General features: G+C 36.4%; 1 protein-coding gene across 1 annotated transcript in view; it reads left to right on the top strand.

Annotated features, from left to right (window-relative positions):
• LOC131027322 (alpha-glucan water dikinase 1, chloroplastic) overlaps positions 1-26,272 on the top strand; it is a 262,802-nt gene that overhangs the window by 228,230 nt on the left and 8,300 nt on the right. Inside the window, exons 20-26 of the mRNA XM_057957336.2 lie at positions 1,212-1,388; positions 1,543-1,649; positions 1,882-2,095; positions 2,267-2,370; positions 2,460-2,598; positions 2,873-2,998; positions 4,110-4,220. Of these exons, the coding sequence (XP_057813319.2) occupies positions 1,212-1,388; positions 1,543-1,649; positions 1,882-2,095; positions 2,267-2,370; positions 2,460-2,598; positions 2,873-2,998; positions 4,110-4,220 (978 nt within the window). The remainder of the gene's footprint in view (positions 1-1,211; positions 1,389-1,542; positions 1,650-1,881; positions 2,096-2,266; positions 2,371-2,459; positions 2,599-2,872; positions 2,999-4,109; positions 4,221-26,272) is intronic.

Raw genomic sequence — 26,272 nt, 5'->3', positions numbered from 1 at the left:
TGCTAGGGAGAAGGATTTTTGTCCTTGCGGAAAATTTCTTCTTGGAGTGGATTTTCCACTCTTGGGCGCACTTTTGGGCTAGAGGAGGATTTTTCCTTCTCGCCAAATTCTTCCTTAAGGAGAATTTCCACTCTTGGGCGCACTTTTGGGCTGGAGGAGGATTTTTCCTTTTCGCCAAATTCCTCCTTTGAGGAGAATTTCCATTCCTGGGTACACTTTTGGCCTGGAGAAGGTTTTTCCCTTTTTGCCAAATTCCTCCTTCGAGGAGAATTTCCACTCCTATGCACACTTTTGGCCTGGAGGAGGATCTTTTCTTTTGCACTTACTTCTTTTATGCTCTGCATTTCATCTTCGTTCTACTAGACTTGAATTTGGATACCTACACCATTTACAATCAATGTTCTCATGTTTCTAAAAATAGAAACTACTAAACATAGAAAGTTTTGTCCAAACACGAAATTTTGTCAATCAGGGCAACAATGAAACTTTCTAAAAATAGACATTGCTAAAAATTGAAAGTTTTCAGAAAATGCTCAAATTTTATTGGTAGGCCCTTTGAAACAGAAAGTTTTTTCCAAATCAAATACGAAATTAGGCCAATCAGGGCCATAGTGAAACTTTCTAAAAATAGACACTGCTAAAAATAGAAAGTTTGTCAGAAACACTCAAAAACGTCACTGTTAGAACTTTGAAAACATTTTCCCACACTTAGTCAAATTTCACCAAAGATCAAGACCCAGCTTGACAAGACCTCAAAGCTCACTCCTTAGGTTCGGAAGATAACACAAACTGCAAAAGACTTAGTTTGTTCAGCAAAAAGAGGGGGTCCCCATTTGCGATGGGCCGATGTTCGAAAACGTTAGAACAAATCTTAATAAAAAAACTCCAAGAGAAGCTCCATCATACTTGCAATTAATTTGTCCTTATAAATAATGGATTCATTGTGTTTGTAAATAATAAATATAATAATATTAACACTAATGTCAGCTATGACTTTTGGTTTCTTATTCTTGTTTTGTCAGGCATGTGCATCCTTGACTTTTGGTTTCTTATGCCTATTTTTGTTGGTCATCTTGTCATCTATCGACTTTAGTATAGTTTCATTTCTTATACATTCACAAAGACCAACAATCTAAATATGCTTTTAAAGTTTTCTAGTTCTTGATTTCTTGTTCAATAGATTCAGGATTTGAATGTGTTTCTGATTCCAGGATTGGTACCGTACACATGATATGTGCAAAACAAATACTGATCAGTGGGCATTGTATGCAAAAGCTGTGCTTGACCGAACTCGACTTGCACTGACTGACAAAGCTGAACACTACCAGGAACTGTTGCAGCCAAGTGCAGAGTACCTTGGCACTTTGCTTGGAGTACAGCAGTGGGCAGTAAGTGTTGACACGCACTTCCCATATCTGTGCATTTACTAGATCATTAATATCCTGGGCTTAAAGTGTTAGTTTGGGGGGAAAACATATTTTGATGTTTTGATTTGTTGCCTCTGGAGAGAAATAATTCTTAAGAGCAAGTCTCTTCTTGCAGATCAATATTTTCACAGAAGAAATAATACGGGCTGGCTCTGCTGCCTCACTTTCATTGCTTCTAAATCGTCTTGATCCAGTTCTTCGGAATATTGCCAACCTTGGATGGTCACTTTCTAATACTTGCAAACGAATATGATAATATAATACCTTATTTGTTTTCATTATTTCAGTTATCTCACTGTTTTAAGAAAGCTCTGCTCATAATATTCTAGGCCGTAGCATATGCATGACCATAGTTGGCTCTATCTGTGTATTTGATTGGAAACTGTAAAATATGCAATGCAGATGTAAACAAATATTTTCTTTCAAAATTCTGATGGTTAATATGTCTGAACAGCTGGCAGATAATCAGTCCAGTTGAAGTGTGTGGGTATATTGCAACTGTAGATGAGTTACTCAAGGTTCAAAATAAGGTTTACAATCGTCCAACAATCTTAGTAGCAAGAAGAGTAAAAGGTGAAGAAGAAATCCCAGATGGTGTAGTTGCTGTACTGACGACTGACATGCCAGATGTTTTATCCCACGTTTCAGTGAGAGCAAGAAACTGCAAGGTGCTTTTTTAAATTCATTGAAATGACCATTCTGTTCACTACCATAGTATCTGATAGGACATGATAGGATATATTTACATTTTATAGAACTTCCTGGCATTGGAGAATGTAAGTGCATTTTACACCGATATTAGCTCTTAGTGTCTTATGCTGTAGGAAATCTACATGCAGGTATGTTTTGCAACATGTTTTGATCAAAATATTCTCAATGAATTACAAGCAAAAGAAGGAAAGCCTTTTTTGATAAGACCCACTTCGTCAAACCTGATTTATACGTGAGTTTTTTCAATTTACATCCTTTATTAGATTTTGATCCTGAAAAATTACTCTTTTGTCTAATTGACTTTAAAAAAATTGGTGACAGTGAAATCAAGGGCACTGATATTCTCAGTGCTCCCGAGATGATGTTCTCTCAAAGTGGGATGTCTCCGAGAATCACCTTAAAGAAGAAATGCTTTGGTGGAGCATATGCAATATCAGCTGATGAATTTAGTAGTGAACTGGTGTGCATTGCAAATTTTTTGTTAGTTCCATATTTAATATATTGTTGATTTTTTTAATGCATTTAAGATTTTAACTGCATAAATGTTACTAAGAATTTTGGAGTAATGATCATTTTGGTGAGAAGAACATTTTAATGCTACAATATGATGTTCAGCTCACCAGCCAGATGAGTGTACAAAAAGAAAAAATGTAAAATATTGCTTTTGTCTTTATGGCATATACTCATTTATCCTGTTATCTGTAAATGTCCGTTTATCTTCTTTCACTCTCCAGGTTGGTTCAAAATCTTGTAATATTGCTTACTTAAGAGGGAAGCTACCTTTGTGGGTTAATGTTCCTGTGTCAGTTGCTCTACCATTTGGAGTGTTTGAGAAGGTCCTATCAGAGAACATGAATAAGGTACGATAGCTGTTGAGATAAAATTACAAATATAATATTTTAGTTATTATTGTTTGTAACTTGTAATATTAATTTGTGAATTTTAAAATCATTAGAATCATCACAAAAGAAATAAGCATGATTACTGACATAGTGGTTATTTGTATTTCTTATTAAATATTTATTTTTAATTTCGTGTAATGCTCAATATATTACTATAGAGGATGATGCAACTAGAAGTGTATTTATACTTTTTGTAATTCCATCTTATTGCTCTAGCACACAATTTTCTAGGTTTTGTCACACACATGCACACAGGCACACACACGTGCACAGACACACATGCACGCACACACACGCGTGTGCACACACACATGCGTGTGCACACACACAGAGGAATATATTCTTATAATATTGTTAGACACTTAATGCTCTCATGAAGATTTTCCTTCCATTTTATACTCTACTCTTAATGATAGTGATCCAAATACTCAATGTACTAATCTCATATAGAGAATATGCATGGGTGACAGATTTGACCGCAGTAGAATTTTCTTATGGGTGCAACCCAGTTGAACTCATCCTATATGGAAACTGTTGGCAAAGACAGGTCCCATTGCAGCCAAAACTATTCAAGAAAGGACCAAAAAATAGAGTCTCCTACATTTTTGTGAAGCTGAAGCATTGCAAATTCCTTGGTTTCAGTTACAGAAGGCTGTGGATTTCCCTTTAGATACTAATGCATGGGCTTTTCAAAAAATAGTTGCAGAATAATAATGCACTAAATTCTATGTCAACCAAAATACCTTTTCTTTAAGTCCTTCAAACTGGCATATTTATATGAAGCAATAAAAACAAACTTTTTGATAGGATTGATTTACAGGTTAAGTAGTTTGAAATCATATTTGAATGTAGCTTTTTCAAAAAGTAATAAAGTAATGGGCTGTTCCCTGTTACTGATAACTTAGACATACATTGCTGATCATATACACAAATCCATAAACACACACATCCAGGATCCAGAAGAAAAGAGATTAGAATCATGCATTACGATCACTTAATAGTTAATTGTAAAAGTCAAGATACTGAATTGTTCTGGGGGTTCTTCTAAAAGTCTATTGCACACATGCAGGATGTTGCTGATAAAATAACAGCTTTGAAGAATCTTGTAGCTAAAGGAGACTTGAGCAAACTTTGTGATATTCGACAAACTGTTTTACAGCTCAAAGCACCTCTTCATTTGGTATGTTTTGAAGCTATATATGAATAAAGTTGTCTTTCATATGAAAGTACAGATTTTTTGAAATTCAAATTAATATGATGATAGCTCCAACCATAACAGTAGAATTGGAGGATAAAGCTATTATATAATGCCACGATCAGATAACCATGAACTCAAGTAATTTAATATTGAAAGTTTTACTTTGAGGTGTTTTGATGATTATATGTAATGTTTGGAAGGCATGAAATTGTATGCATCACATATTTGGAGTTGAAATATTTCAGGTCGCATCACTACCCAACCTACATCATATTTCTTTTTGGTTCTTTTAGCTTGCAGCTTGTAGTCTTTTCACTTTTGTGTCTTTAGGGTTGGCAATTTGAGTGATAGGGCTCTTTACTTGGGTTGCGATAACCCATTGTTTAAAATTCAAATTTGATAGTACTACATGTTGGTAACCCTCCAAAAGTCAGTTTCGTACCACTTTTTGTCAAGATTGCTTTCAGTGGATCCTTGAATTTGCTTCAAGACCAAGTCAATTGTTGTCCTTGTAGTTAGTCTATAAATTTCTTGTCTTGGTTTTTTCTACTAACTATTTTTGTAGGGTAAAGATGATCATCTCGAGATTAATAAGGAGTAGACAATCATGATGTTCAAGGGCAAAAAAAGATAGAGGATGATGGAACAGATCGGAAGAGCAAGTAGTGTGGAAATCACTAAGGCACGGACCTTTGAAGAAAGCGATGAAAGTAAATAGCATTTTTTTTTGTCAAACCTCTAACAACTGGATCAAATATGGCCAGGACATAAGCAAGTTCTATCAAGGAAGTCAGGAAAACTTCTTCATTGGCTTTAGAATTGGTTTTCTCCACCTAAGGACTTGTAAAATTGTAAGAAGCTTAGCACTTTTCCACCTAGGTGAGTGAAGTGCACATTGTTTATGGAAAAACCACTCTAAAACTCTGCCATCATGTGGAAAAATAGGCAAATATTTAAGTGATGTGCACCCAGCTGGACTTATGAAAACAGTCATAGGAACACATTTAAGTGAATTAAGCCACATGAAATCTGTATCTTATATGTGGTGAACTGACCTCAAAAGTGCACCAGCCAGTGAAGGGGAAATTGAAAGTCATCAATAAAACACTTTCAACCGGCAATTGCCAAGTAAAACCCCTCCTAAAACTTGACAATGACGTGTGTTAAACATTCCTAAGGGAGGAAACAGTAGTAAAGTAGCACACATTTTGATGACAAAGGCCTTATAAAGTTCTGCTCAATATGTTGAAAAGATGGTAAAAGGTTAAGTAAAAAGCACCCAAAGAAAGAATGAAAACATTGCATAATCACATTGCAATAATGATCCAAAATCATTAGCATAATCAAGACAGTGCGCTACGTATGATCAAATCAAATTTAGTCATCTACAATCAATAATATTGAAACTATAGTTGGTAGAATCGGATTCGACAAAAGCTCAGCAAACCTAAAATTTTTGACTCAGGAAAAAATATGCAATATATGATATTCTGAAGAGATGCTTCCCTGAATATATGAAGAGATGCTTCCCTTCAAGAAGGCCGCCAAGATATATAAGGAGGAAAAAGAGAATATCAATCAAGGATGGGGGGGGAGGGGAGATATCAATCAAATTTGAGCAGATCTAGGGCACAAATAAATACACAGCAGATATAAGAAAAGCGATCACTGTCTGTAGCAGTGATCTTTATCAATGTCAGTAGCAGCGATTAATATTAGAGCATATAACAGTGAATTGTATTGATGTTTTAGTATAACCAAGGAATTAATGAGTACTCAGAAATAAATAAAGAATAATATTAAAAGAAGGCAGCAAAAGGTTATGTCCATGCATGGAAAGACAGTGGTTTCCAAAGGACAGACTCCTTCATAAATGATTAAGATGTATCAATCAAACAATCAGACAAGAAAACACCATCAGATTGAATAGAAAAAAGAAGACTACAGCCCCCAGAACACCGTAATAATCAGATCAGAGTATAAACTGTGAATACTTCATTCCACTCTGGTAATGTAGAAATTGTTGTATGGTTTATGTATGAATTGATTGCACATCTGTTATTTATTAATAAGTGTTAAAAATATGCATTTGATATTAGAACAGTCTGTCTAAAAGGGAAGGAAGAGAATCTGCAATTGGGGAGAACAGCTATAGGGCACCCTGCCACAGTGACAAGTAGGGAGAAGTGCTACGAGGACATCCTATTGCACCATCAAGGGGGAGAACGGCTAAGGGAACCCTATTGAAACTACCCTTCCGACCCCTACATTGAGAGACTGTTGTTAAACTCAGAGATCCCCGATCATAGAAGAATGCAGGAGGATTGCATGGAGGGAGAACTGCTGTCTTAGGCACCCTACCATGCCTCCTCATTCCATATCATCTATGACTGAGATTCGCATACAATGAACTTGCTATATAATGATGAATATATGATTTCCTACAATATTAATACATTTATTTCATAAACTGTGACTGCAATGTTACCTAATGGATTGCAGGTTCCCAGGACAGAATTAGTTTATCTTATTCCTAAGTAAAGAAATGTACCCGACTATATTATATGCTTTGTTCCAATTGTTTTTTGTGAATTTAGGGCAAATTAAAAGAGTGATCCAACTAGATGACATTACAGCAAAGAGAATGTGGTACAAATTATAACTAACAATGTAGCAGCATATGTGGTGGCTGGAAGATTGGTCCAAGACAAGCATCGATCACTCTTTTGGACCCCTTTCATAGCACATTGCAATTGACCTTCTTTTGGAGGACATAGGAAAACTTGATTGGGTGAGACTGATTGTAGATGATGCAAGGAGCATGACAAAATTTATCTACAATCACCCTTGGGTTCTTAATTTGATGGGAGGTCACACCCAAGGGAAAGAGTTGGTGCGATTGGGTGCAACAAGGTTTCCAGTGATTTTCCTAATGTTGCAAAGCATTATTAGTTTGTTGACTTCTTTGAAACGGATGTTTGTGATACAAGTATGGCTAGACTCATCATATTCAAAGAAGCTTGAAGGATAGAGGGTTGCAAGCATAGTCTTTGACAATCTTTTTGCACAAAGAGCTATAGAGATCATGAAGGTGACCTCAAAACTTTGATTTTAAATTCAAAATGAATATTTTACTTTTTAATTTAAGTCTTTCATTATAAATTTGTAATTTTAATCTTTTTGTATTTGTATATTGTAGGTGTCGAGGCCCTTGGTTAGAGTTCTCCATTTGGTAGATGGGGATCAAAACCTAATGGAGTGTATTTATGAGGCCTTGGATAGGGCAAATAAGTCCATCTGAAATTATTACAAGGACAGCCTCATATTTTAGAGAGAGAGAGAGAGAGAGGGAGGGAGAGAGAGAACATTGGGGAAATTATGCCCATCGCCTGAACACATTTTAAGCTATCCTGATGTTCGATGAGACTAGTGGGATAACTCGCCCCGATCAACAAGAAGAGAGGTCATCGACTTATGTTATAATGGAGAGGTTATGTAGGGCCTCATAACATGCATTCAAAGGATGACACCCCAAGTTGAGGTCAGAGATCTCATTATTCAAGAATTGCACAGTTACAAGACTGGAAGGGTTAGGCTCTTTTCTTGAAAGCTAGCTATCTAAGGAAGAAGTAATAACCAATCAAACACCAAGTAATGAAATTTGGAATTTTTGTATCACATGCATCTTACAAGTTACAAATTTACAATTTACAATTATAGATAATTTGGTAAAATATGGTCACTTTTCTTTCTATCTCTTTAATATTTTATTTTGTAGATTCCTGGCTGATAGATTGGGGTACAAATTGTTGCCGGGAATAATCATTATGTCATGTTTTCGTATTATGATATGTTGTCGTCAGTAATTATGAGTTACGACAGTCAGTTAGTTAGTCGTCTCGAAGGGCAGTTGGATGCGACGGTTGGTCGCACCCCTTTGGGTATTATATATTGCGTACCTTTCCTTCGAAGTGGCATCATAATAGTTGTATCAAATGTAATGTGATAGCACTTGATGTACATGGACTATTGAATTAATACAGAAACTGGCTCTTTAATATATTTCCATTATGTTCTGTGTATTTACTTTCTGCGTTTAATCATTTACCCGTATGTGGCAAACACAAATACCCTAAATCTCCAAATACTAGCCCTCTACATTTTGTCCCAACCTCTTTTTCCTCCTTATATATCTTGGCAGCCTATATGAAAAAATTAGCAATATATGATATTCTGAATGATATTGAGGTAGGAACATGACATTAATCTCCCCTAATTCTGGTCGGCCCCTCAATCAGGGTTTAATTCGTCTAGCCAGTTTTAATTATCTTTTATTATGAGTCAGCCTCCTCTTTCACTTGACCATTTGCTTCTTGTTTTATGATTAATAGTACGGCTTACTTTATAGAGTTATGATTTCAAGCAAAGGATATGACATATGCCCACCTCCATGACAAATTCTTGCAACATTAGACTCAATGTTTCTACATTTTTTACTTTGTTAGAGGCATCAACTGATTTCTAAAAAGATTACCTCACCATTTGAAGCTACCAAAAAGTTGATAATGGTGTGGTTTTCCCCATTTGTTCACCCATCAAAAAGAATAGTGCAACCATATCTTTATTTTTGCTTCTTCAATTCTTCCACCATTAGCGTTGCCGCTTTGGTTGCACTCGTGAGCAACCTACAAGTACAAAATTTTAATTTTTAAACACAAAAATAGCCTGAATTCAACATATATCACTATAAATTAATTAACATAAATTTTGTTCAAAATTCAACATTAATTAAAATTACTATAAATTAGCACAAATTTACCAAACTCCTAATTAATTTCTTATAAGAAGGTATCTTGTAGCATTTTCTTGCAATTATTAATGCAGTTGCCATATTTTCCCAATAAGGACTGTTCACCACATTGAAAAGAAGGTTGTTCAAGTACCAAAAATCGGCACATGCCTTAATGTTCTTTTGGATGCACCTAATTGTTCCACCTTGTACCTTCCAATGATGGTTGTGCTCTAAGTGTGTTTCTGTGCACAAAAAAGCAATGTGGCATAAGGGTAGGTGCTCTACTTGAAGTGGATGTCGATGTGTTTCGTATGCATGGAGCTCGAAAGGGAGCCCACTATGCCTTCAAAAGTTTCTTCATCTGTTTCTACTTGAGGGCCATGAACATTTGTACTAGATTTGGATGTTGCTATGGCTGCCTTTGTTTTTCCCTTGTAATTTTTTTTCTACCAATGTCAGGTGTGCATTCATCCCACGTCTAATCTCTTGTGTCATGTTGTCACAAGGCCTGACATCACAATTAGTAATGCTTGCAAGAAGGTATTTGGTGTAGGGAACCTAGCACTCCAGTCATGCAATTTTGTTTTCTTTCAAGTTTTGTGTGTTGTCTTTGTGATGTAATAATGGACCAACCATTTGGGACTTAGTAGAGCCATGGTTGAGTTGTCCAAGCTTTGGTTTGAGTCATTTGTGTTTAGGATGCTGTCAGCCTGAGAAGTGAGATGCTTGGGTAGATCACATGAGTAGTACTCCAAATGAATGTTATCATGTAATAGGGGTCTATTGCTTTATGTTTAGGTCTTCTAGGGTGTTTGAGGACCATCAGGAGTCTTGAAAAGCATTAGAATGCAAAGTTGCATCTTAGGAGTCAAAAGATGTAAAAAGTTGTTGAGCAACATTTTGCAATTTTTGCAAAAGTTGCATTTTCTGGTAAATGGCGTTAAAAAGTTGGTTGAACCAATTGATCTAACAGCATAAAAGACAAAAACTCACTTCATTGTACGAGTTAGAGGATTCGAAATGGAAGAACAAGTTTTTGGATTTTGAAGCAATCTTGCGTTTCACCATTTTTGATGGTTTTTTGATTTTTTCTCTTGTTTCCATTGCTTGGTACAATCCAATACAGACTTGATTGTACAAACTCATTGCAGGTCATGAGTGTTAATTGAATTTGTTTTACATTAAGTTAGATTTGCAGGTTTGATTGTCTATAGTTGCAGAGATATCATCCATTCTTTGCAACTTGGTGTAAAATCCTTGCAAGTAGCATTCATTGATGGCACCTGTTGAAATCAATAAGAATGCTAGGTTAGGGTCTGTATATAGTTTTAGGATAGGATTTGTGGTTTTGCAGGTACTTGGGGAGGAGATACAATGAAGCCCTAGGCTCGTCGCTGGGAGTAGGTGAGTTAGGACAGCAGAAGAAGTGTGTTTTAAGAGCACATGAGGATTGGTGCAGGACAAAGTGTCATATGGTTGGAAAGCCCTAAGCATGCCCTTGAAGAATCCCTAATTTGTTTGAGCGGGTGTTTTGATTGGTGAAGAGTTTCAGAACCTTCTTTCCAAGTCAACCGGTGAGGCCTAAACCATTGAAATTAGTGCAGTATTGGGAACCCTATTTGTACGGATAACCCAGATGCACATTTTTCAGTATTGTCTGTAACTCTAAAAAGAGTACTCAAATCCATAATTTATTTCTAGCCTTGTTTGGGAAGTTTGCAAACTAAGTCCCTAAAACCGCCAAGGGAGGGCTAATTCAATTAGACCTATTTGAGCCCGGTAGAGATCTAGAAAGGTTAGAAAACCATAGCGATGGGTTTGGTGATGCTAAAAGCCTCAAAAGACTTAAAAGATACTTTGTAGATGCATTGTAGGTCCATTGAAAGTGGTTGTGTGTTGTGATCCTTGCAGGAGTGGTTGGAGCCTTGGAGTGGTGTGTGTGTGATTGAGGTGGCAACCTCAATAGGAGGAGTTGATTGTCTAAGACCAGTGGTTATACCTTGGAGGCAAGCCACAGTGGTTCAGATCTTGAAGGTCTTAGTAGCAAAAACCCCCTACTAAGTGCCATTGGAAGGGCTTGAGTAGTTGAAGAGTTGAGTAAGACAAGTCACTCAAGAAGGTGTATTGGATCAAGCTCCAAGACTCTCTGCATCACAGTGGTATCAGAGCCATTCTTTGAAAGATTTGGTGTATGTCAAATTGTGAAGAATTAGAAGCAAGTTCAATGCCTCCAAAGGCAACGACTGTAATGTCCCTACTAGTTAGAGATCACTGTCCTGCAAAATAGATTGTTAGAATACAACAAATATATATATATAACTAATCTGACTTGCAATTTAACTTTAAAATACTTAATTAACACAATCACAATTCTTATCTAATAAAAAAGGATACGAATGCCATACAGAGATATGTCCTTAGGCAGCCATGAAGCTCGCCTTCTTGGAACCCATCTTGGTTCCAAGCCATCCAGGAAATCGAAGGTGAATTCGATTCCTGACTTGGATGTAATTTCTTACACCCAAGCCATCCAAGAAATCAAAGGTTAATTCGATTCCTGTCTTGGATGTAACTTCTTACACCCAAGCCATCCAGGAAATCGAAGGTTAATTCGATTCCTGTCTTGGGTGTAACACCCAAGCCATCCAAGGAAGACCATATGTCAATTCCTTGCCTTGGATGATGCATCTTATCATCCAAGTCCATCAGAGGGGACCGGCCAGATCCGTCTCTTCTTGGATGAACTTTGTCAACCAAGCCATATATATGCATATAGACATTCAGTATATACTGCCTACTAGGTATTATCATAATCCTTGGATTAGACTACAGGGATTTCCCCCCAATAGCCTCCATCAGATAATCACATTATCGTCATTCATTGATATACCATATTTCATAACAATTCATATTATTGACATCATTTGAATTATAATTTAACATACAACATTCTCTAAGATTCTATGACATACAACATTGTAATAATGATGAAATAATTCTGCAACATACATATTATAATATTCATGATATAATTCTGCAACATACATATTATAATATTCATGATATAATTCTGCAACTTACATATTATAACATTCATGACAGAATTCTGTAACTACACATTATATATTGATAATGACATAACTATTAACAACTAAACATATATTTGTATGTTTGTGTGTGGCACACACATCCACACACACACACATACCTATGATGCTTCTGCTGTCTCCGTTCACCCTTTCCTCTGTCTACGCAGCAGTCACCATTATCTTATTCCTCTTTCTACCTAGCTATAATTCCATAGGTCCTCCCTTATACCATGCGCTGCTGTCTCCTCCGCAGCAGTAATAATTCCTTCTTCTTATCTCCTCCCCCTTTCTATATTTCTTTTTCCTCCTTATTTCTTTGCAATTGGATTGGATGCCTCCAAGAGACATGTCCGATGTCTCTTCCTAAACTCATCTTGTATTGCTCCAAAATTAATCGATTGTAATTGCTTAATCAGTCATCAATATCCTTATTAATATTAACATGATCACTTGTGTTATTCATTGGAACTATACCGTAGCAGTGTCTTAAAAGGAAACTATTACATGAACTTCCTTAGAGAAGAATTGGCTCCTTAATTAGATGACGTCAAAGATCATTTATGCCATCCGTATTAATCTTCCACGATGCCCATAAAATAATAAATGGTATGCTTGCATCCTATCTGAAATGTATAAACTATTGATTGTTTATACTTCAAGTCTTAATCGAGTCTTTGACCAATGATTGGGCTAGTGAACATATCGTATATCCAAAACTAGATGATTCTTCCTTTGACAATCAAGGTAAATTTATGTGACAGAATCATTACAACACTTGAATGATGTGATAGTATTTCATTAAAACATTCTATGAATATCATTGATTAACAAATATTAATTAATTAATAATAATTGTTATATTTATTTCATTATATCATTTGTATATAATGAATAAATTAAAATATTAAATTAATAAACAATTAACAATATTTTAATTGCTATATTTACGTCATATTTCTTGGTTAGGAAAAATATGATGAATATTAATACATAATATTTATTGTTATATTTATTTCATTTGTATATAATGAATAAATTAAAATATTAAATTAATAAAAAATTAGCAATATTTTAATTGCTATATTTAGGTCATATTTCTTGGTTAGGAAAAATATGATGATTAAGGATGGGGGCATGGCCTAGAAAGAATGCACCTCCATTTGTGCTCTTTGTAATGTGCACCTTCATAAATAATATTTAATTAATGAATTTTAAATAATCATTCATTAGTAATTATTATATTAATCAATAATAATAATTTTATTCATTTAGGGTCTCTCTCTCTCTCTCCATATATATATAACGATCCAGGAGGGGATATGACAATGACTCCTGAAGCCATCTGATAGTTGGTGGCAGAGATGATAGAAGGATTGAAGGATGCAGAAGGAAGTAGAGGAACTAGAGAGGTTAAGAAGGAGAAGGGGAAGGTTAAGATAGAATGGGGTGATGAGACTGATGAAGAAGTGGAAGATGGAGAGGAACCAGCAGTAGTAGCAATGCCTCAAGACCAAAAGCTATTCTTGGATGCAGTCAAATCCATTTCCAAAGACAACTTGGATGGATTACCCACCTATGGAGGAAACCTCAATGGAGAAGAGTTGCTAGATTGGATAGAGGCCCTAAATAATCATTTTGATTATAAAGAGGTAGTAGAGGATAAAAGAGTAAATGTGGCCAAATCAAGATTGAGAGGATCAACATTAGTTTGGTGGAATATGATGCAAGAAGAAAAGATACAAGAAGGTAAGAAGAAGATAACTTCATGGGAACGTATGAAGATCAGACTTAAGGCTCAATTCCTTCCAAGGGATTATGAAGTTCAAATCCATAAGACTGCAAAATCTAAAACAAAGGGAGTTAGATGTCAATGCATACACTTAGGAATTCCACAAACTCAGTTTGAGGGCTAGAAAGCATGAGAATGAAGTGGAGAAGTTAACCAGGTACATGAATGGCCTAAGACAAAACATACAAGATGAGATAAGTATCCTCACACCAGACACTGTACATAAGTGTTTTCAGTTGCCCTTAAGGGCAGAGGAAAATATCAAGAGAAGAAGTGAACAAAATCAAAAACATAGAGGAGGTAAGAATTTCAGAGGTAGAGGAACCTTTGGTAGAGGGCAGCAATCATCATCAAGGACGACCAATTCGCCAGCTACCTCCAGAACCTTCACCTTGCCACACTAAGGAACCACAAGATGACAATGAAAGGCGATGCCAGCATTTCAAGGAAAGGTACACTATCCATCTAGCACATCAAAGACAAGGGAGGTCAAAGCAAGGGTCTGTTGAAGAAGCAGATAGTTTCAGAAGAGTTAATTAAAGTTAGCTTCTCAGCATCATCAAATTGAACATCTACCAAGTTACAAGTGTCAGACAAGGTGGCATCCCAATCATCATTCCTCCAGTCGGATTGGTCCACCTCAGCGTGTCCAGATTCAATGTACCTGACTCATCAAGGATGACACTAACTTCGATGTACCTACCCTGGTTATCCATTGGTCGAATATTCCAAAGAAGACATGTGTCCAAATAATGCAATTATTTCATTGGTCAGAATTGAGTTTGTTGTAACAAACCCTAATTAGGGTTTTTATTGTAAAATCTCGGCCATTGATCTCAAATTGATCTGAGCCATTGAATTGTATTGAGAGCATTATAAAAGGCCCAAGCTCTTCATTTTGTAAAGGCTAATAGTGAGCTAATAGTTAATAGTCAGTGAATAGGTAGTAGAATAGCAAATAGAATAGCAATTAGAGTAGATTAGGAAGAGAAGGCAAGAAATTGTTGCCTTGATTGTAAATGAACCCCCTTTTCATTGAAGATATGGTGAAATGTGTCGTTTCTTTGCAATACGCATGGTCTCTTGTTGAATCTTCATTGTAGATGATAAATCATTAGATTGAATGAAAAGATTTATTTGAATGCATTTGCGTGGAATCCACCTAGTCCAAACCACTAGCCTCTTGCTGACTGTAAGAGCGCCTTGCGTGGTCAATTGGCATAGAACGAGCTTAATCCCGAGTCATAACACCTTTGTTGTTCACGCATTATCTTGAATGGTGATCAGTATCTGATGGTGTATGATTTGGATGTATTTGAAACATCCCTTAGAAGATCGCATTGAGTTGGTGTCGAATTGTTCAACCTGATGGTGAGACCTAGCCCAGTAAGATTCCACCTAGTCATTCTTCCATCTTCTCGCATTCTAGATAGTAGAGTAGACTTCCTAAACCCTGCATCTTTTGCCATTTGTTTATCTTCCAGTTAGTGAATAGGACTTGTGATTCCAGCAAATCATATGTTCAGGTCGTCAAATGTAAGTCCCCTTGTGATTCCAGCAAAATCACATCATACCAGGAGAAGCTTATCCACACATAGAGACCCTACATACAAGAACCTTGGAGTTACTCCGACTGATCCTTTGGCGAGATCTTCAGCAATCGGAAGCTTTGCTCGAGAGGATAAGATACCTTTAGGTATTTTATTCTGTGTTCGCATGTGTACAAAAGACACATCAACAGGCTGCTGCATGGATGGGCCTGTGAAGCTGGTTCTGCCATCTCCTATCAATAATCTCCCAAATGGGGCCATACTTATCCTCATCTCTTGCATATATGGATCTAATGGCCTCCTTAGCCCTATCCATACCCTCATATATATAGCCCATAGAGGGCTTCTCCCCATCAACAACTCGTAGGAGAACTACGAGGTGCTCAGTGACCTACACATAATGTTAAACAAAAACAATTAAGTCACAAATTAAATAAACAAAAAGAAAAATTGCAAAATTGAATTGTTAATAAATTAAGAGTAAATTACTAAATAGTAGATACTAAATGTTAAATTGTAATAAATTTACATGCACGATTTCTCTACAAGGGGTCCAAAAACCTGGCTCATCAAAAATGTAATTTACCACATCTATCCCTGCAGTGGTCGTAGCATAGGATGAGGAAGTCCACTTCTCACCAACAAACATATGCCTCAAAGCTGCCTTTGATTTCATCAAGGATTTCAGTGTGAGAAAGTTTGAGGCAAACCTCGTGATACTAGGACGAGCCAACTCCTTTTGCCCCGTGTATCGCCTCATAATGCTACGGACCAATGCATGATTGTAGATAAACTTGTCGATATCTTTGGCCCTTTCAACTATTGATTTCACCCATTCAAGCTTACCAATATCCTCCAACATGAGGTCAAGGCAATGGGCCGCACATGGAGACCAAAATTTTTTGGGTGCCTCTCCATCAAAAGTTTACTTGCAGCAATTTTAAATTAATTAGAAATTTTGATGTGTTAAGAAAATTTTAAATAATCATAGATGCCTCTCCATCAAGACTTGAAAAGTTCAAAGTTTACCTGCAACAACATAACTTGCTGCATTATCTGTCACCTCCTGCACCATATTTTCTTCCCCCACCTCTTGTATGACTTCCTCAATAGCCTCACATAAGTATGTGGCATTTTTCACATGTGAGGAAGCATCAATAGACTTCAAGAACATGGTGGATTTGAAAATAGAGCAAAATAATTATCAATTATCATGTATCAATCAACAAATCAAAATTTAATTTATTCAATGCATTTATGGAAGTAGAAATTAGAATGATCAATCACTTCCGCAGGAAACAAGAAAATTTAGGAGTGTTCTATTCCTCCTATCCATCCAACCATCTGTCATGATGGTCAACCCTTTTGGCTCCAAGACTGTCGGTGGTCCTCTAGCTCAACTTTCATATCCTCAACCATTTCTAACAAGAGGGGGCCACTTAACTCAACATCAATAGGGGCTTTAAACCCCGCATTACAAATGGTTATGGCATCTACCATGCCTTGCCAATAAGGATACCTGTCACAAATAGATTATGATTAGACAAAGTAGAGTTCAACTTCAAACTATAAATTTACTTTTCAACTTAAAGCAATCAAATAAAAAAGAATTACCTAGCTGCAGTAAATGGAATGATGCAAAAGTACCAAAACTTGCAAATTTGTTTTCTTGCAGCATCATGAACCTCCTTGTTCCAACCCATGCTCTCAAGCGAGGGTTGTGCCCCAGGAGTACTGCGTGGCACAAAATAACTATCCAATCGGGATTTCCGGACTCTAGGGCCAATGGTAATAGTGCCACTAGGAGGAGTAGAAGTACAAGCACTAGCACTAGCAGATGCACTAGGACGAAAGGGAGGCATGGAAGAACCCTCTCCAACACAACCTGCAGATGTGGATGTGGATGCGGGTGCATGGGAGCCAATAGCACTTAACTCTTCCAATTGCCTCTTCTTAGTTAACTTTTCTTGTTCATGTGTTTCTAATTGGACATAACAGAACGTTTTGCCTCAGCAGTTTGTCTTTTGCATACCTCAATATCATGGCCAGGTATGCTGGCAATATGGTATTTAAATCTATTGATGCCACCAAAATTAGTTTCTTTACAAAAAAAACATTTTTGTTTGATTTTTTTGTCTGCCAGGAAACTCTTCAGTATATCTCCAAGCCTCATCCTTTCTAGGCATTGTGAAAAAAGAATGTTTTTAAAACGTGAAGGCTGCTGCAATAAGAAAATTTTATAAAGTTATAAACTAATAGAAAAAATCAGCAAACCCTACTTTTTTTTAAGAAAAAATTGTAAATACATGTTTACAATTTTTTTCTAAAAAAATGTAGGGTTTGCACTTTGCTATTATTCTACTTCTCTCAATGAAGTTAAACTAAAAAAATAAAAACTTTCAAGATTTGGAAAGTTAATTGTTAAACTAAAAAAATTAACAAACAAATGAAAAAATCCATTAACATACCAAAAAAACCCAACAAAATCTACAAAGTTTAACACTTACATCTTTCAAATGAGTTGAGAAGTCTTGCTATGGACTCCTTGATTCTCTCAATGCAAGCCTATGGCCTCCCCAATGTGATTTTTGTTCTCCTTGATGCTCTTCTTCCCTGCTGGTTGCAAACCTATGGTCTCTTGTTTTCCTTCCTCTCTCACTTTTCCTCTCTTCTTCTCACAATGTAATGTCCCTACTAGTTAGAGATCACTGTCTTGCAAAACAAACTGTTAGAATGCAACAAATATATATAACTAATCTAATTTGCAATTAAACTTCAATTACTTAATTAAAACTAGTCTCAAATCTTATTTAATATAAAGGATACGAATGCAGTACTGGGTCATGTCCTTAGGCAGTTATAATGCCCACCTTCCTGGAACCCATCATGGTTCCAAGCCTTACCAGGAAATCGAAGGATATTTCAATTCCTGTCTTGGATGTAACATCTTACATCCAAGCCTACCAAGGAATCATATATGATCAATTCCTTGCCTTGGATGATACATCATCCAAGTCTACCAGAGAGGACCGGCCAGATTCGTCTCTTCTTGGGTGAACTTGACACCCAAGCCTTAACATATATGCATATAAATACTCAGTATATACTGCCTACCAGGGATTATCATAATCCCTGAATTAGGCTAAGGGAATTTCCTCCCAATAGCCTCCATCATATAGCCACATTATTCATATAACATTCTACATTTCATTATCATTTTTCAATCCATAGTTTATGCCTATATTTACATATTCCTTAATTCCCATTATTGATCCTATATATACATATAAATATTCTGCATACATACATATATCCATTGCTACATACACATGAGACAATATCATTACCCTACTATAACTCTGTTAAAGAAATTGGTATATTATTATGTATGATAGAACCATCATTAATATATATGTGTGTGTGTCACACACACGTCCACACATATATATACCCCTGTGGCCAGTAAGTACCGCTTACCTGTTCGCAGTCCGCAGTCCGTAGTCTGTAGTCCTCCCGTTTTCTCCTCTTCCCCCACTCCCTTTGTTGTGGTTGCTGTAATGTTCCCTATTAATTGAGTTACTTAAAAGTAAATTGAAACAATATTAATTACTTTATATTAATTTCCTAACTATAGATTGATATAAATAATTAATATTATTAATACTTTGGTATCTAAAGTAATGTTATTAATACTTTTTGAATAAGTGACAAACACAGAGATTACTTTTAATGTGGGAAGTAGTTTCGTACGGGAAAACCAACCAACTCATATCGCATAAAATGATGGTAACGCAGGAGGTATTCGTGGCGGAATAAAGAAACGAATTGCGTAGTGCAAGATCGCACAGGGAAATTGAAACCTTTCGTCAGCTAACCACTGGCCTATTGGTTGAAAGAGTCTTCGAAGATAGCCGAGTTGAAGTTCTGAAACGTGTTGGACGAAGCTGCACACAGTGTAGACAGACCATGGGCATCTTCCTTCCTCTCGAATACCATCGGATACTATACCGCATTCCTTACTTTTTGTGCTCTAACTGCGTGTGGTATCTGCGGAGGTGTGTAACAGTTGTGTCTCACTCTGTGACCCGAGACCGCTATGGTGTTCTACATAGAGTTGGACATTCAACAAGACGCGATGCCTAGAGACAACGAAGGTTATGTCACTGCATTGATGAGATAGAGCTATGGAACTCTGGGAAACGAGGGAAGAAGAGATTATCGTGTGAAGATTGTCAGCCAATAATTTGCATTATGAACGATTCCACATAGAAGAACTACAGAATCCACTATGAAACTATCAGGTGCCCCAAAAGAAATTCCTCACCCATTCTATTGATGCAATATTTCAGTAAATGTTATCAAATGATTTGAATAAAGATACTTCAATTTCCTGCTAGTAAATATTTTGTCAATCAGCAATCACGACTTGTGTAGTAAAACAATAGACTGTTTAAAGTATTTCATCTGCTGAGTTGAATCTCATGTGCGTATCATGAAATTGAGTCTTTTTGAAACCCATCATAGTTCAAGAATTTTACAGTGGTATCAGAGCATTTGCATCCTGCTAGCCTATAGGGTATTGAAATTTCATGAAAATTTAATGCACAATTGAGTATGCACTAGGGAAATTATAATTTCCGAAGTATTAGGGCCCGTCAGAACAGATTTCCAAACTCTCCTTTAGCACAAAATAGTTCATCTATTCCATTTGAAATTGAAGATAGCCACACGGAAACTGACGAGGAACTTATCTTTGAAACCAACATGGGAGACCCAGATAACAATAGGAATCTATTGGCTGCACTAATCAGAAGTCAGCAAGATATGCAAGATAACGTTAACAGAATGACCAATTTGATGACCCAGTTTATGGCCAATAATATAAATCAGCACCAAAATAATTGAAGACAGAATAATCAACATCACAATAATGGGGGAAACAATGGAGGTAGAGATGAACTGTCAGTTAATAATCAGCCAGAAAGAACAGGAACAGCTAGACCATTTATGCCTACATTTACTGCTAGAAACCAGCCACCTGAAATTGAACCTACAATAAGAGAAATACAGGAAGAAATACATCAGGACTGGTTAGGTTCCGGTGAAGAATTCAGATCATCAATGACATTTAGAGAATATTTAGATGTCAAAATGAAACATAGGCCAAGAGGACAGCGAGGAAATAACAGTGAATTACAAAGAAAATTTGGGAAAATGTCCATTCCTTATTTTGATGGTTCAGGTAAGACAACTGCTCGGGCTTGGGTGCAAAAATTAGATACATACTTCCAATTAAATCCTATGTTGGAAGAAGAGGCAATTAAATATGCTGCGTTACATCTTGACGGTGTAGCACATGAATGGTGGCATCATGGACAAATAAGCTTGGGTCATAATTTGGTTGACACTTATGTTGAGTTCATTGAGAAACTTATTGATAGGTTTGCTTCTAAAGATCCTGAATTACACCTTAAGGATTTAACTCAGCTTAAGCAAACTGGAACTGTTGAACAATATATTTCTGAATTTGAAAAATTGGCTGTCTTAGTTACTGAAATCTCAGAAAGACACAAGATTGTCATATTTATAGATGGATTGTCTGATTCCCTCAAAGGGTGGGTTAAATCCTTAAACCCCCTTACTTTACAAACAACTGTCAAAAGAGCAAGAGAATTGGAACCATCTTCAAAAGGAAATTTTTTTAACAAAGGACCACCTCCTAAACTGGAAAAGGACAAACATAATTTCAACAAAGATGATTTCCCTAAAAACAGGCTAGATAAAGAGGAAAGAGAAGAGCTCAGAAGGAAAAAACTATGTTTCAGTTGTAGGGAAGCATGGCAGCCTGGACACAAATGTTTAGGGAAGGGAAAAATTCATTATATTGAGGTTATGACTGACAGTGAGGATGAAGAGAATGTTGATCCTAACATAGAACGAGCACCACAGAACACTGAGTCAGAAACAAGTACCAAACAAAGAGGAGTAATAGCATCCATGACAGGAACCCCACATTATAATATTTTCAGAGTTAGACGAGTTTTGAATGGACAACGTGTAATTGTTATGCTTGATAGTGGTTCTACACATAATTTTATAGATGTAGCACTTGTCGAAAAACGTGGTTTGCAGACTGAAAAACATGAAGGATTTGATGTTAGAGTAGCAGGTGGAACTAATTTGTCTAGCACTCATAAAGTTCCTAAATTGAATATTACTCTTGGCAATTACATTGTTACTGATGATTTCTATGTGATTGATTTGGCTGACACTAATGTTGTCTTAGGCATACAATGGATGGAAACATTAGATGAATATACACAAAGCCATTCTTTTAAAAATTGATGATAAGAAGGTAGTCCTTCGTGGTATGTCCAACAGTGGCCCTAGGATCGTCAATGCTAAAAGATTGGAGGCTATTTTTAGACATGGAGATGTGGCATGGTTAGCACAATGTTTAATCTCCAACAAGGTATCAAGCTTTCAATCTAAATCTTATCAAGATGATTTGTTAACAGTATTAGATTCACATCATCTGGTTTTTAGTGATATTCCTCCAGGAGTCCCATCTGATAGAGGTTTTGAACATACTATTGAATTAGAAGGTGTTAAACCAATGATTACTACTCCTTATAGACACCCTAAAACATTCAGGGATGAAATAGAAAAAGCAATTAAGGAATTATGGGATATGGGGCACATCAGACCTAGTTCTAGTCCTTTTGCATCCTCTGTAGTGTTGGTCAAAAAGAAGGATGGAACTCTTTGAATGTGTATTGATTACAGAGCTCTTAACAAGAAAACAATCAAAAACAGGTATCCAATTCCTCGAATTGATGAATTGTTAGATGAATTGCATGGTGCTATCTACTTTTCTAAAATTGATTTGAGATCAGGGTATCATCAGATTAAGTTGAGAGAACAACACATTCATAAAACTGCTTTCCGTTGTCATTATGGACATTATGAATTCTAGGTTATGCCATTTGGTCTAACAAATGCACTGGCAACATTTCAGTCCTATATGAATCATATTTTTAACAAACAGCTAAGGAAATTTTTGCTAGTATTCTTTGATGATATATTGATTTATAGCAAAACTTGGGAAGAGCATTTGAAACATAGTGACATAATTCTGGGTATTACGGAATCACAATCATTGTATGCAAAGGCGTCTAAATGTGAATTTGAAATGACTGAAATTTTGTATTTAGGGCATATGATCAGTGCAACAGGGGTACATGTTCATCAAGAGAAGATAAGAGCCATTTTGGAGTGGCCACCACCACGGAACCTTACAGAGTTAAGGGGATTCTTTGGTTTATGCAGTTATTACAGAAGGTTTGTCAAAGATTTTTCACAGCTTGGGGCACCCTTGACAGATCTTTACCAAAAAGGGGGCATTTAGATGGACTGCGGAAGCTTAACAAGTATTTGAAAAACTTAAAGAGGTAATGAGTTCTTGTCCAGTACTGGCTCTTCCAGATTTTAATCAGCCTTTTGTGTTGGAATGTGATGCTTCGGGTGATGGAATAGGGGCAGTTTTAATGCAAAACAAACATCCTATAGTTTATGAAAGCAAGAAACTTAATAAACTTGAGAAATTATATTCCATCTATGATAAAGAAATGTTGGCAATCATGCATGCATTAACAAAATTTAGACAGTATTTGGTTGGTAGCAGATTTGTGGTGAAAATTGATCATAATAGTCTGAGATATTTCTTGGGTCAAAAAGATTTAAATGATAGGCAATAGAAGTGGATCAGTAAAATTCAAGCTTATGACTTTGAGATTGAATATGTAAAAGGTAAAAATAATGTTGTTGCCAATGCTTTATCTAGAAGGCCTGAAATCAATGTATTATCTATCGTAACAGCTGATTGGAAATCTTTATTGCTGGTTGAATATTCTAAAGATTCTTTTGCATGTGATTTGCTAGAAGGTAATATACAAGATGATAAATATAAGATTGTAAATGATGTTATCTTTTACAAGGACAGGATTTATCTGATCCCAGGCTCAAAGTTGAAAGAGAAAATTCTTCAATCCGTGCATGATATTCCTCTGGTAGGGCACCCAGAGTACTTCAAAACGTATCAGCAAATAAGGGAACGATTTACTTGGAATGGGCTAAAAAATGATGTCCTTCGTTATGTCAAAGAACGCATCACTTGCCAACAGAATAAAGCAGAGCATACTCATCCTGCAGGTCTATTACAGCCATTACCTATACCAGAACAGAAATGGGAAAGTATATCTATGGATTTTATTACAGGCCTACTGCGATCTCAAGGTAAAGATTGCATTTTTGTTGTAGTTGATAGACTAACTAAATTCACACATTTTTTATCTATCACTACAGAATTCACGACTATTCAACTAGCAAAATTGTTCTTTCAGGAGGTATTCCGTTTACATGGTTTACCAAAAATATAATCAGTGACCGAGATAGCAGATTTTTGAGTATATTTTGGGGGGGAACTGTTCCGATTGATAGGAACCGAGTTGAATCACAGTACGAGTTATCATCCACAGACCGATGGGCAGACAGAAATAGTAAACAAGTGGGTTGAAGGATACCTTTGTAATTATGTCTTGGGACATTAGAAAGCTTGGGCTCGTTGGTTATATTTGGGTGAATACTACTATAACACCACATACCATATGTGTATTGGTATGACTCCTTTCAAAGCATTATATGGGTATGATGCATTATCTTTTATTGATCTTGCTTTTGATCAGAGTAATGTTCCCAAATCTCATGACGTGCTTCAGGAATGCCAAGATATATGAAAAGCACTTAAGGAAAATTTGCAATGTGCTCAGAATCAACAAAAAACTTATGCAGATAAGAAGCGTGTTGAGCAACAATTTGAAATTGGAGAATTGGTGTACCTCAGACTACAACCCTATAGGCAGTCATCCCTCAAGCATAGTGGGGCCGAGAAATTAAAGCCTCGATTTTATGGCCCGTACCCAGTGGTTCAGAAGGTTGGTGCAGTGGTCTATGAATTGGCTTTACCTACCGAAAGCAGAATACATAATGTATTTCACGTATCTTGTCTCAAAAAAGCTTTGGGTCAACAGTTGACAGTTTCAGAAAATCTACCACCACTAAATGAGGAAGGGAAATTAGAGATGATACCAGAAACGATTTTGGAAACCCATGACAGGCATTTGAGGAATAGGACAATCAGGCAATATCTCATTAAATGGTAGGATCTACTGTTGGATGATGCTACTTGGGAAAACGAACAGGGTCTTCAACATCCTAGTTTGCAGTTGCTTGTGGGCAAGCAACATGGGGGAGGGGAAACTGTAATGTTCCCTATTAATTGAGTTACTTAAAAGAAAATTGAAACAATATTAATTACTTTATATTAATTTCCTAACTATAGATTGATATAAATAATTAATATTATTAATACTTTGGTATCTAAAGTAATGTTATTAATACTTTTTGAATAAGTGACAAACACGGAGATTACTTTTAATGTGGGAAGTAGTTTCCTATAGGAAAACCAACCAACTCATATCGCATAAAAAGATGGCAATGCAGGAGGTATTCATGGCGGAATAAAGAAACGAATTGCATAGTGCAAGATCGCACAGGGAAATTGAAACTTTTTGTCAGCTAACCACTGGCCTATTGGTTGAAAGAGTCTTCGAAGATAGCCAAGTTGAAGTTCTGAAACGCGTCGGACGAAGTTGCACACGGTGTAGACAGACCACTGGAATCTTCCTTCCTCCCGAATACCATCGGATACTATACCGCATTCCTTACTTTCTGTGTTGTAACTGTGTGTGGTATCTGCGGAGGTGTGTAACAGTTGCGTATCACTATGCGACTCGAAACCGCTACGGTGTTCTACACAGAGTTGGACATTCAACAAGACGCGACGCCTGGAGACAACGAAGGTTATGTCACTGCATTGATGAGATAGAACAGTGGAACTCTGGGAAACGAGGGAAGAAGAGATTATTGTGTGAAGATCCTCAGCTGATAATTTGCATTATGAACGATTCCACACAGAAGAACTACGGAATCCACTACGAAACTATCAGGTGCCCCAAAAGAAATTCCTCACCCATTCTATTGATGCAATATTTCAGTAAATGTTATCAAATGATTTGAATAAAGATACTTCAATTTCCTGCTAGTAAATATTTTGTCAATCACCAATCACGACTTGTGTGGTAAAACAATAGACTGTTTAAAGTATTTGATCTGCTGAGTTGAATCTCATGTGTGTATCATGCAATTGAGTCTTTTTGAAACCCATCATAGTTCAGGAATTTTACAGTTGCCTTCCTTATACCCCGTGGAGGGGAAGGGTTGCGTCCCTCCCCAGGTCCCTTCCGCGGGAAGGGTTGTGACGGTGGTCGCAGTCCAGGGTGCGACTACCGTCCCACCACTTCTCGCGGGGGGGGGGGTGTATAACCGTGATGTTTTCGCAGTGCTTTATAATTAACATCTAACATCTTAATTTCATTAATTAACATTAATTACTTAATAATACATGTCTTCATTATTTAATATACTAAATACATTAACATGGTTTAATCATTTATTTATATTAACCTTATTTAATATATTAACAATATTTAATGATTTATTTCTTTTTGCAATATATTAACATTATTTAATATATTAGCATTATTTTAATAATGGCTTTCTTCATATTATATATTTCTACTGGACCCCATAATAAATGCTATTATTATTATTGGTGTGTTTAATAAAATGTACATCAAGTGATATAGTAGGGGTTATCACACACAACTAGAAATTAGAAGACCCTTTAGGGTTAA

This window comes from Cryptomeria japonica, chromosome 3 (assembly GCF_030272615.1).
Source record: "Cryptomeria japonica chromosome 3, Sugi_1.0, whole genome shotgun sequence".
NCBI lineage: Eukaryota > Viridiplantae > Streptophyta > Pinopsida > Cupressales > Cupressaceae > Cryptomeria > Cryptomeria japonica.
The sequence above is the reverse complement of the archived record's forward strand: the minus strand, read 5'-3'. Positions and strand labels throughout refer to the sequence as shown.